Here is a 15,366-nt window from a genome sequence, read left to right on the forward strand (position 1 = left end):
GGTCATTTAAGTACAGGTCGTGTTTAGAAGGTGAAAGAAAGCCAGAACACTTGGTGAAAACCGCCGACTTGCTTTCAGCACATGGCAACTTCCTCACATGGGATTTACACTCGCAACCCAGAGGTGGAGGACATGTGATAATGTCAGGACATTCAACTCAGCCACTGCAGCCATGTGGAACACAGATTTAAGATATGATGTCATATCTTGTTATAACCACCAATTGCAAGCAATTAAAAGCAAATAAAAGAAGGAAATAAATACACTGTACATGTAGCTGTCTAATAACAAAAGTATACTCTTGATAGCAAAACAAAATTCACATCAGCTGATTCAATATTTTGAAAGTTTTCTTTGGCTTACCTTATTTCAGGAGTTAGATAATGGTAAATAAAAATAGCCAATAACCAATATAAAAATAATCCACAAGAACAAAAAATATAATTCAGCATCAACCCTTACATTTAGGAGAGTTGGGTTTATGTGTATTATAATTGTGTATTAATATTTGATCTATATTTGAGGTGTAGTACAGTTTTATGATAATTTGAATTGAATGTTTGGTCTATACCTATTGGTATGATGGCTGCAATAAGGTTGTATAATAACTGTGATTGTTTCCCCAGAAGTGAAGAGTGATGAGAGTAACCTAGACATCATTATAGGAGTAGCCGCTGGTGTGTCTGCTGCCATCATTATTTGTCTCATCATGGGCATCATAGTCTACTGTCATCTCAGGAAAAACAGGTAAGGTCATCATTTTCAGAGTTATGTCCCTTTGATTAACAACTACTTCTCCTGAACTGCTGCAGGGATTTTAATGAAAATTGGGGTTGGGGTACAAGTGGGGTAAGTTAGCACCCTGGACAGCAGTTCTGTTGATTCTCATGTCACCCCATCTACTAACCAATTCTCAATAATGTAAAGTACAAAGATAGCATTCTGGATGTAGCATTTTTGTTCACTTGAATGGCCTTGACCTACTTTTGAGGTCAAATAGTCTATTTCATAAGCGAATAAATTGATCTTATAAATATTAGTTGTATGAAAAAAATGTGAGTGTCTGAGCAAAAAAGAAAACCTTGCCAGAACTAACATTTGAAAAATGTCATATACTAATAATATGAGGGTGTTAACTTATCATTCACTTGATATACTAATCCATTTGTATGTGAATGTTATTTAATAATTCACTGGATATACTTGTACATTTGTATGTTGATGTTAACTTATAACTCACTGGATATACTTGTACATTTGTATGTGGATGTTAACATATAATTATAACTCACTGGATATACTTGTACATTTGTATGTTGATGTTAACTTATAACTCACTGGATATACTTGTACATTTGTATGTGGATGCTAACTTATAACTCACTGGATATACTTGTACATTTGTATGTGGATGTTAACTTATAACTCACTGGATATACTTGTACATTTGTATGTTGATGCTAACTTATAACTCACTGGATATACTTGTACATTTGTATGTGGATGTTAACTTATAACTCACTGGATATACTTGTACATTTGTATGTGGATGTTAACTTATAACTCACTGGATATACTTGTACATTTGTATGTTGATGCTAACTTATAACTCACTGGATATACTTGTACATTTGTATGTTGATGTTAACTTATAACTCACTGGATATACTTGTACATTTGTATGTTGATGCTAACTTATAACTCACTGGATATACTTGTACATTTGTATGTTGATGCTAACTTATAATTCACTGGATATACTTGTACATTTGTATGTTGATGTTAACTTATAACTCACTGGATATACTTGTACATTTGTATGTTGATGTTAACTTATAACTCACTGGATATACTTGTACATTTGTATGTTGATGTTAACTTATAACTCACTGGATATACTTGTACATTTGTATGTTGATGTTAACTTATAACTCACTGGATATACTTGTACATTTGTATGTGATGTTAACTTATAACTCACTGGATATACTTGTACATTTGTATGTTGATGTTAACTTATAACTCACTGGATATACTTGTACATTTGTATGTGGATGTTAACTTATAACTCACTGGATATACTTGTACATTTGTATGTTGATGTTAACTTATAACTCACTGGATATACTTGTACATTTGTATGTGGATGTTAACTTATAACTCACTGGATATACTTGTACATTTGTATGTGGATGTTAACTTATAACTCACTGGATATACTTTGTACATTTGTATGTGATGTTAACTTATAACTCACTGGATATACTTGTACATTTGTATGTTGATGTTAACTTATAACTCACTGGATATACTTGTACATTTGTATGTTGATGTTAACTTATAACTCACTGGATATACTTGTACATTTGTATGTGGATGTTAACTTATAACTCACTGGATATACTTGTACATTTGTATGTTGATGTTAACTTATAACTCACTGGATATACTTGTACATTTGTATGTGGATGTTAACTTATAACTCACTGGATATACTTGTACATTTGTATGTGGATGTTAACTTATAACTCACTGGATATACTTGTACATTTGTATGTTGATGTTAACTTATAACTCACTGGATATACTTGTACATTTGTATGTTGATGTTAACTTATAACTCACTGGATATACTTGTACATTTGTATGTTGATGTTAACTTATAACTCACTGGATATACTTGTACATTTGTATGTTGATGTTAACTTATAACTCACTGGATATACTTGTACATTTGTATGTGGATGTTAACTTATAACTCACTGGATATACTTGTACATTTGTATGTGGATGTTAACTTATAACTCACTGGATATACTTGTACATTTGTATGTTGATGTTAACTTATAACTCACTGGATATACTTGTACATTTGTATGTTGATGTTAACTTATAACTCACTGGATATACTTGTACATTTGTATGTTGATGTTAACTTATAACTCACTGGATATACTTGTACATTTGTATGTTGATGTTAACTTATAACTGTCATGGATAATCACTGTATTGTACATTTGTATGTTGATGTTAACTTATAACTCACTGGATATACTTGTACATTTGTATGTTGATGTTAACTTATAACTCACTGGATATACTTGTACATTTGTATGTTGATGTTAACTTATAACTCACTGGATATACTTGTTTATTACACATTTGTATGTTGATGTTAACTTATAATTCACTGGATATACTTGTACATTTGTATGTTGATGTTAACTTATAACTCACTGGATATACTTGTACATTTGTATGTGGATGTTAACTTATAACTCACTGGATATACTTGTACATTTGTATGTGGATGTTAACTTATAACTCACTGGATATACTTGTACATTTGTATGTTGGTGTTAACTTATAACTCACTGGATATACTTGTACATTTGTATGTGGATGTTAACTTATAACTCACTGGATATACTTGTACATTTGTATGTGGATGTTAACTTATAACTCACTGGATATACTTGTACATTTGTATGTTGATGTTAACTTATAACTCACTGGATATACTTGTACATTTGTATGTGGATGTAACTTATAACTCACTGGATATACTTGTACATTTGTATGTGGATGTTAACTTATAACTCACTGGATACAACATTATACCATTATATGTTGTATATTGTTCATTTCAGACAGAAACTTAATCTACAGCAACAGAAGTACAAGGCTGAAAACATGCAACTAGGAAAATTAACTGCCGTAAGTTTTTGTTAAATCTAATTATGTCAATAAATTACCGTTGGCAGTGTTTTATAAAGTGTTACAGATTTGCTTTCCCATATGATATTCAGTTCAAACTTGACTGAAACATTCCAGATATTGTGAAATCCATCATAAAACATTTATGTAACAACTTTTTCCTCACTGTCAGTTTTATAGTTCAAGCTTTCATTGATTTTGATAAAGTATTTTTCTGCATCCTTCATCTATTTCTACTCAGAATTGGTATTTTGCCTATTCTTTTAAAAGACATATAACATGATAGGAGAGTCTGATCACTGTTAGAGATATGGGTCAGGTCTTTATGCTGTATACATTTGACAAACTTATTTTAAACCTATTTCAAAGACAGTATATTTCTATATTTCAGATTCCTACTTATGACAACAAAGGCTACGGTGAGTGAAAAACACAAATGTCATGTTAATGAATTTTAATTAGACTAAAGAACAAAATAATGTACTTGTAGAAGGTCTGCCATGCCATGAAATGAAGATCTGCTAAAAGTACAGAATTGACAAAATAATCTAAACAACCAATTTTCATTAGTCATTACAGTCAAGTGAAGCTCTTCACCTTTGAATGGATGTTAAGTTCAAGGTCATGACAAGGAGTTTGATAGGTACTGGCTATATAAGTTGATGATTTTTCCCTAGATATTCTGGTTTTTCTTTCTTCATCTCCAAAATCTGTTGTGTTCTTACATGACTTGACAAGAAACACAATGTTGTATATCAATGTCTTTGTGCTATACTAGAACCTGATGTGGATATATTGCGTACACGGTTGAGTGGCGTCGTGGACCGAGAACAGTACCAAATGGAGTATGAGAAACTGCTACCCCAGGCAGAAGTTCTACTGATGCTCCTCAATCAAATCCGACGTAAACTACGAGCGATGAACAACAGCGATCCTCGTGTCCCTACTTACAAGTAAGTAGCATTGTGATGCCTTATAATCATTAAATAACCTTAGCTGAGGACAGCTAGTAAACACAAAAGCATTGCTAGGTATTTCTATATTGATGTATCTGCTTTTATTAAAGGCTCACTGTGTTTCCAAAACAAAAGAAGTATCTTAAAAACAATGATAACATAAGAAAATGTATATTAATGGGTTAAAATGAAGTTTCAACACCAAACAAATGCAAATTTCCCTGGGTAATCTATGTTAAAGTGAAAGTGATAGTCAATTAAAGTTACAATTAGGACGACAGCGTGAAACATTAAACAATCCACATAATTCAAATTAGTAGTATTTAATTTATTTTAATTGAATTATTCAGAAGCAGGTGATAAGTGTAGTTATAACCAATCTGATAAAAATACTTGGGCTGGGTATTTGAAGGTCTAAAATGATACAAAACATATTGACCATACAGTGAAACAATACACGTCACATATTGACAATACACTGAAACAATACACGTCACATATTGACAATACACTGAAACAATACATGTCACATATTGACAATACAGTGAAACAATACACGTCACATATTGACAATACAGTGAAACAATACACGTCACATATTGACAATACACTGAAACAATACACGTCACATATTGACAATACACTGAAACAATACACGTCACATATTGACCATACAGTGAAACAATACACGTCACATATTGACAATACACTGAAACAATACACGTCACATATTGACAATAAACTGAAACAATAAACGTCACATATTGACAATACACTGAAACAATACACGTCACATATTGACAATACAGTGAAACAATACACGTCACATATTGACAATACACTGAAACAATACACGTCACATATTGACAATACACTGAAACAATACACGTCACATATTGACAATACACTGAAACAATACACGTCACATATTGACAATACACTGAAACAATACACGTCACATATTGACAATACACTGAAACAATACATGTCACATATTGACAATACACTGAAACAATACACGTCACATATTGACAATACACTGAAACAATACACGTCACATATTGACAATACTCTGAAAGAAACAATACACGTCACATATTGACAATACAGTGAAACAATACATGTCACATATTGACAATACAGTGAAACAATACACGTCACATATTGACAATACAGTGAAACAATACACGTCACATATTGACAATACAGTGAAACAATACACGTCACATATTGACAATACAGTGAAACAATACACGTCACATATTGACAAACATACAGTCAATGACAATAACTAAAATACGTCACATATTGACAATACAGTGAAACAATACACTCACATATTGACAATACAGTGAAACAATTGTCACATATTGACAATACTGAAACAATACACGTCACATATTGACAATACTGAACAATACAATCACATATGACAATACATGAAACAATACACGTCACATATTGACAATACACTGAAACAATACATGTCACATATTGACAATACACTGAAACAATACACGTCACATATTGACAATACACTGAAACAATACACGTCACATATTGACAATACACTGAAACAATACACGTCACATATTGACAATACACTGAAACAATACACGTCACATATTGACAATACAGTGAAACAATACATGTCACATATTGACAATACACTGAAACAATACACGTCACATATTGACAATACACTGAAACAATACACGTCACATATTGACAATACACTGAAACAATACACGTCACATATTGACAATACACTGAAACAATACATGTCACATATTGACAATAACACTGAAACAATACACGTCACATATTGACAATACACTGAAACAATACACGTCACATATTGACAATACACTGAAACAATACACGTCACATATTGACAATACACTGAAACAATACACGTCACATATTGACAATACACTGAAACAATACATGTCACATATTGACAATACACTGAAACAATACACGTCACATATTGACAATACACTGAAACAATACACGTCACATATTGACAATACACTGAAACAATACATGTCACATATTGACAATACACTGAAACAATACACGTCACATATTGACAATACACTGAAACAATACACGTCACATATTGACAATACACTGAAACAATACACGTCACATATTGACAATACAGTGAAACAATACACGTCACATATTGACAATACACTGAAACAATACACGTCACATATTGACAATAAACTGAAACAATACACGTCACATATTGACAATACACTGAAACAATACACGTCACATATTGACAATACACTGAAACAATACACGTCACATATTGACAATACACTGAAACAATACACGTCACATATTGACAATACACTGAAACAATACACGTCACATATTGACAATACACTGAAACAATACACGTCACATATTGACAATACACTGAAACAATACACGTCACATATTGACAATACACTGAAACAATACACGTCACATATTGACAATACAGTGAAACAATACACGTCACATATTGACAATACATGAAACAATACACGTCACATATTGACAATACACTGAAACAATACACGTCACATATTGACAATACACTGAAACAATACACGTCACATATTGACAATACACTGAAACAATACACGTCACATATTGACAATACACTGAAACAATACACGTCACATATTGACAATACACTGAAACAATACACGTCACATATTGACAATACACTGAAACAATACACGTCACATATTGACAATACACTGAAACAATACACGTCACATATTGACAATACACTGAAACAATACACGTCACATATTGACAATACACTGAAACAATACACGTCACATATTGACAATACACTGAAACAATACACGTCACATATTGACAATACACTGAAACAATACACGTCACATATTGACAATACACTGAAACAATAAACGCCACATATTGACATTACACTGAAACAATACACGTCACATATTGACAATACACTGAAACAATACACGTCACATATTGAAATACACTGAAACAATACACGTCACATATTGACAATACACTGAAACAATACACGTCACATATTGACAATACACTGAAACAATACACGTCACATATTGACAATACACTGAAACAATACACGTCACACATATTGACAATACACTGAAACAATACACGTCACATATTGACAATACACTGAAACAATACACGTCACATATTGACAATACACTGAAACAATACACGTCACATATTGACCATACACTGAAACAATAAACGTCACATATTGACAATACACTGAAACAATACACGTCACATATTGACAATACACTGAAACAATACACATCACATATTGACAATTAACTAAAACAATAAACGTCACATATTGACAATACACTGAAACAATACACGTCACATATTGACAATACACTGAAACAATACACGTCACATATTGACAATACACTGAAACAATACACGTCACATATTGACAATACACTGAAACAATACACGTCACATATTGACAATACACTGAAACAATACACGTCACATATTGACAATACACTGAAACAATACACGTCACATATTGACAATACACTGAAACAATACACGTCACATATTGACAATACACTGAAACAATACACGTCACATATTGACAATACACTGAAACAATACACGTCACATATTGACAATACACTGAAACAATACACGTCACATATTGACATACTCTGAAACAATACACGTCACATATTGACAATACACTGAAACAATACACGTCACATATTGACAATACACTGAAACAATACACGTCACATATTGACAATACACTGAAACAATACACGTCACATATTGACAATACACTGAAACAATACACGTCACATATTGACAATACACTGAAACAATACACGTCACATATTGACAATACACTGAAACAATACACGTCACATATTGACAATACACTGAAACAATACACGTCACATATTGACAATACACTGAAACAATACACGTCACATATTGACAATACACTGAAACAATACACGTCACATATTGACAATACACTGAAACAATACACGTCACATATTGACAATACACTGAAACAATACACGTCACATATTGACAATACACTGAAACAATACACGTCACACATATTGACAATACACTGAAACAATACACGTCACATATTGACAATACACTGAAACAATACACGTCACATATTGACAATACACTGAAACAATACACGTCACATATTGACAATACACTGAAACAATACACGTCACATATTGACAATACACTGAAACAATACACGTCACATATTGACAATACACTGAAACAATACACGTCACATATTGACAATACACTGAAACAATACACGTCACATATTGACAATACACTGAAACAATACACGTCACATATTGACAATACACTGAAACAATACACGTCACATATTGACAATACACTGAAACAATACACGTCACATATTGACAATACACTGAAACAATACACGTCACATATTGACAATACACTAAAACAATACACGTCACATATTGACAATACACTGAAACAATACACGTCACATATTGACAATACACTGAAACAATACACGTCACATATTGACAATACACTGAAACAATACACGTCACATATTGACAATACACTGAAACAATACACGTCACATATTGACAATACACTGAAACAATACACGTCACATATTGACAATACACTGAAACAATACACGTCACATATTGACAATACACTGAAACAATACACGTCACATATTGACAATACACTGAAACAATACACGTCACATATTGACAATACACTGAAACAATACACGTCACATATTGACAATACACTGAAACAATACACGTCACATATTGACAATACCTGAAACAATACACGTCACATATTGACAATACACTGAAACAATACACGTCACATATTGACATACACTGAAACAATACACGTCACATATTGACAATACACTGAAACAATACACGTCACATATTGACAATACACTGAAACAATACACGTCACATATTGACAATACACTGAAACAATACACGTCACATATTGACAATACACTGAAACAATACACGTCACATATTGACAATACACTGAAACAATACACGTCACATATTGACAATACACTGAAACAATACACGTCACATATTGACAATACACTGAAACAATACACGTCACATATTGACAATACACTGAAACAATACACGTCACATATTGACAATACACTGAAACAATACACGTCACATATTGACAATACACTGAAACAATACACGTCACATATTGACAATACACTGAAACAATACACGTCACATATTGACAATACACTGAAACAATACACGTCACATATTGACAATACACTGAAACAATACACGTCACATATTGACAATACAGTGAAACAATACACGTCACATATTGACAATACACTGAAACAATACACGTCACATATTGACAATACACTGAAACAATACACGTCACATATTGACAATACACTGAAACAATACACGTCACATATTGACAATACTCTGAAACAATACACGTCACATATTGACAATACACTGAAACAATACACGTCACATATTGACAGTGATACACTGAAACAATACACGTCACATATTGACAATACACTGAAACAATACACGTCACATATTGACAATACACTGAAACAATACACGTCACATATTGACAATACACTGAAACAATACACGTCACATATTGACAATACACTGAAACAATACACGTCACATATTGACAATACACTGAAACAATACACGTCACATATTGACAATACTGAAACAATACACGTCACATATTGACAATACACTGAAACAATACACGTCACATATTGACAATACACTGAAACAATACACGTCACATATTGACAATACACTGAAACAATACACGTCACATATTGACAATACACTGAAACAATACACGTCACATATTGACAATACACTGAAACAATACACGTCACATATTGACAATACACTGAAACAATACACGTCACATATTGACAATACACTGAAACAATACACGTCACATATTGACAATACACTGAAACAATACACGTCACATATTGACAATACACTGAAACAATACACGTCACATATTGACAATACACTGAAACAATACACGTCACATATTGACAATACACTGAAACAATACACGTCACATATTGACAATACACTGAAACAATACACGTCACATATTGACAATACACTGAAACAATACACGTCACATATTGACAATACACTGAAACAATACACGTCACATATTGACAATACACTGAAACAATACACGTCACATATTGACAATACACTGAAACAATACACGTCACATATTGACAATACACTGAAACAATACACGTCACATATTGACAATACACTGAAACAATACACGTCACATATTGACAATACACTGAAACAATACACGTCACATATTGACAATACACTGAAACAATACACGTCACATATTGACAATACACTGAAACAATACACGTCACATATTGACAATACACTGAAACAATACACGTCACATATTGACAATACACTGAAACAATACACGTCACATATTGACAATACACTGAAACAATAACACGTCACATATTGACAATACACTGAAACAATACACGTCACATATTGACAATACACTGAAACAATACACGTCACATATTGACAATACACTGAAACAATACACGTCACATATTGACAATACACTGAAACAATACACGTCACATATTGACAATACACTGAAACAATACACGTCACATATTGACAATACACTGAAACAATACACGTCACATATTGACAATACACTGAAACAATACACGTCACATATTGACAATACACTGAAACAATACACGTCACATATTGACAATACACTGAAACAATACACGTCACATATTGACAATACACTGAAACAATACACGTCACATATTGACATTACTCTGAAACAATACACGTCACATATTGACAATACACTGAAACAATACACGTCACATATTGACAATAACACTGAAACAATACACGTCACATATTGACAATACACTGAAACAATACACGTCACATATTGACAATACACTGAAACAATACACGTCACATATTGACAATACACTGAAACAATACACGTCACATATTGACAATACACTGAAACAAAACGTCACATATGACAATACACTGTCACATATTGACAATACACTGAAACAATACACGTCACATATTGACAATACACTGAAACAATACACGTCACATATTGACAATACACTGAAACAATACACGTCACATATTGACAATACACTGAAACAATACACGTCACATATTGACAATACACTGAAACAATACACGTCCACATATTTGACAATACACTGAAACAATACACGTCACATATTGACAATACACTGAAACAATACACGTCACATATTGACAATACACTGAAACAATACACGTCACATATTGACAATACACTGAAACAATACACGTCACATATTGACAATACACTGAAACAATACACGTCACATATTGACAATACACTGAAACAATACACGTCACATATTGACAATACACTGAAACAATACACGTCACATATTGACAATACACTGAAACAATACACGTCACATATTGACAATACTCTGAAACAATACACGTCACATATTGACAATACACTGAAACAATACACGTCACATATTGACAATACACTGAAACAATACACGTCACATATTGACAATACACTGAAACAATACACGTCACATATTGACAATACACTGAAACAATACACGTCACATATTGACAATACACTGAAACAATACACGTCACATATTGACAATACACTGAAACAATACACGTCACATATTGACAGTGATACACTGAAACAATACACGTCACATATTGACAATACACTGAAACAATACACGTCACATATTGACAATACACTGAACTGAAAACAATACACGTCACATATTGACAATACACTGAAACAATACACGTCACATATTGACAATACACTGAAACAATACACGTCACATATTGACAATACACTGAAACAATACACGTCACATATTGACAATACACTGAAACAATACACGTCACATATTGACAATACACTGAAACAATACACGTCACATATTGACAATACACTGAAACAATACACGTCACATATTGACAATACACTGAAACAATACACGTCACATATTGACAATACACTGAAACAATACACGTCACATATTGACAATACACTGAAACAATACACGTCACATATTGACAATACACTGAAACAATACACGTCACATATTGACAATACACTGAAACAATACACGTCACATATTGACAATACACTGAAACAATACACGTCACATATTGACAATACACTGAAACAATACACGTCACATATTGACAATACACTGAAACAATACACGTCACATATTGACAATACACTGAAACAATACACGTCACACATATTGACAATACACTGAAACAATACACGTCACATATTGACAATACACTGAAACAATACACGTCACATATTGACAATACACTGAAACAATACACGTCACATATTGAATACACTGAAACAATACACGTCACATATTGACAATACACTGAAACAATACACGTCACATATTGACAATACACTGAAACAATACACGTCACATATTGACAATACACTGAAACAATACACGTCACATATTGACAATACACTGAAACAATACACGTCACATATTGACAATACACTGAAACAATACACGTCACATATTGACAATACACTGAAACAATACACGTCACATATTGACAATACACTGAAACAATACACGTCACATATTGACAATACACTGAAACAATACACGTCACATATTGACAATACAACTGAAACAATACACGTCACATATTGACAATACACTGAAACAATACACGTCACATATTGACAATACACTGAAACAATACACGTCACATATTGACAATACACTGAAACAATACACGTCACATATTGACAATACACTGAAACAATACACGTCACATATTGACAATACACTGAAACAATACACGTCACATATTGACAATACACTGAAACAATACACGTCACATATTGACAATACACTGAAACAATACACGTCACATATTGACAATACACTGAAACAATACACGTCACATATTGACAATACACTGAAACAATACACGTCACATATTGACAATACACTGAAACAATACACTCACATATTGACAATACACTGAAACAATACACGTCACATATTGACAATACACTGAAACAATACACGTCACATATTGACAAATACACTGAAACAATACACGTCACATATTGACAATACACTGAAACAATACACGTCACATATTGACAATACACTGAAACAATACACGTCACATATTGACAATACACTGAAACAATACACGTCACATATTGACAATACACTGAAACAATACACGTCACATATTGACATAATGAAACAATACACGTCACATATTGACAATACCTGAAACAATACACGTCACATATTGACAATACACTGAAACAATACACGTCACATATTGACAATACACTGAAACAATACACGTCACATATTGACAATACACTGAAACAATACACGTCACATATTGACAATACACTGAAACAATACACGTCACATATTGACAATACACTGAAACAATACACGTCACATATTGACAATACACTGAAACAATACACGTCACATATTGACAATACACTGAAACAATACACGTCACATATTGACAATACACTGAAACAATACACGTCACATATTGACAATACACTGAAACAATACACGTCACATATTGACAATACACTGAAACAATACACGTCACATATGACAACATTGACAATACAATACACTGAAACAATACACGTCACAATTATTGACAATACACTGAACAATACACGTCACATATTGACAATACACTGAAACAATACACGTCACATATTGACAATACACTGAAACAATACACGTCACATATTGACAATACACTGAAACAATACACGTCACATATTGACAATACACTGAAACAATACACGTCACATATTGACAATACACTGAAACAATACACGTCACATATTGACAATACACTGAAACAATACACGTCACATATTGACCATACAGTGATACACTGAAACAATACACGTCACATATTGACAATACACTGAAACAATACACGTCACATATTGACAATACACTGAAACAATACACGTCACATATTGACAATACACTGAAACAATACACGTCACATATTGACAATACACTGAAACAATACACGTCACATATTGACAATACACTGAAACAATACACGTCACATATTGACAATACACTGAAACAATACACGTCACATATTGACATATACACTGAAACAATACACGTCACATATTGACAATACACTGAAACAATACACGTCACATATTGACAATACACTGAAACAATACACGTCACATATTGACAATACACTGAAACAATACACGTCACATATTGACAATACACTGAAACAATACACGTCACATATTGACAATACACTGAAACAATACACGTCACATATTGACAATACACTGAAACAATACACGTCACATATTGACAATACACTGAAACAATACACGTCACATATTGACAATACACTGAAACAATACACGTCACATATTGACAATACACTGAAACAATACACGTCACATATTGACA

General features: G+C 32.6%; 1 protein-coding gene across 2 annotated transcripts in view; it reads left to right on the forward strand.

Annotated features, from left to right (window-relative positions):
• LOC138322754 (uncharacterized) overlaps positions 1 to 15,366 on the forward strand; it is a 31,437-nt gene that overhangs the window by 6,662 nt on the left and 9,409 nt on the right. Inside the window, exons 6-9 of one of the 2 annotated variants that reach the window (XM_069266840.1) lie at positions 627 to 747; positions 3,651 to 3,717; positions 4,109 to 4,136; positions 4,496 to 4,670. In XM_069266840.1, the coding sequence (XP_069122941.1) occupies positions 627 to 747; positions 3,651 to 3,717; positions 4,109 to 4,136; positions 4,496 to 4,670 (391 nt within the window). The remainder of the gene's footprint in view (positions 1 to 626; positions 748 to 3,650; positions 3,718 to 4,108; positions 4,137 to 4,495; positions 4,671 to 15,366) is intronic. The other variant, XM_069266841.1, reaches the window with a different exon arrangement.

The sequence above is a fragment of the Argopecten irradians genome, chromosome 5 (genome assembly GCF_041381155.1).
Source record: "Argopecten irradians isolate NY chromosome 5, Ai_NY, whole genome shotgun sequence".
Classification (NCBI taxonomy): Eukaryota; Metazoa; Mollusca; class Bivalvia; order Pectinida; family Pectinidae; genus Argopecten; species Argopecten irradians.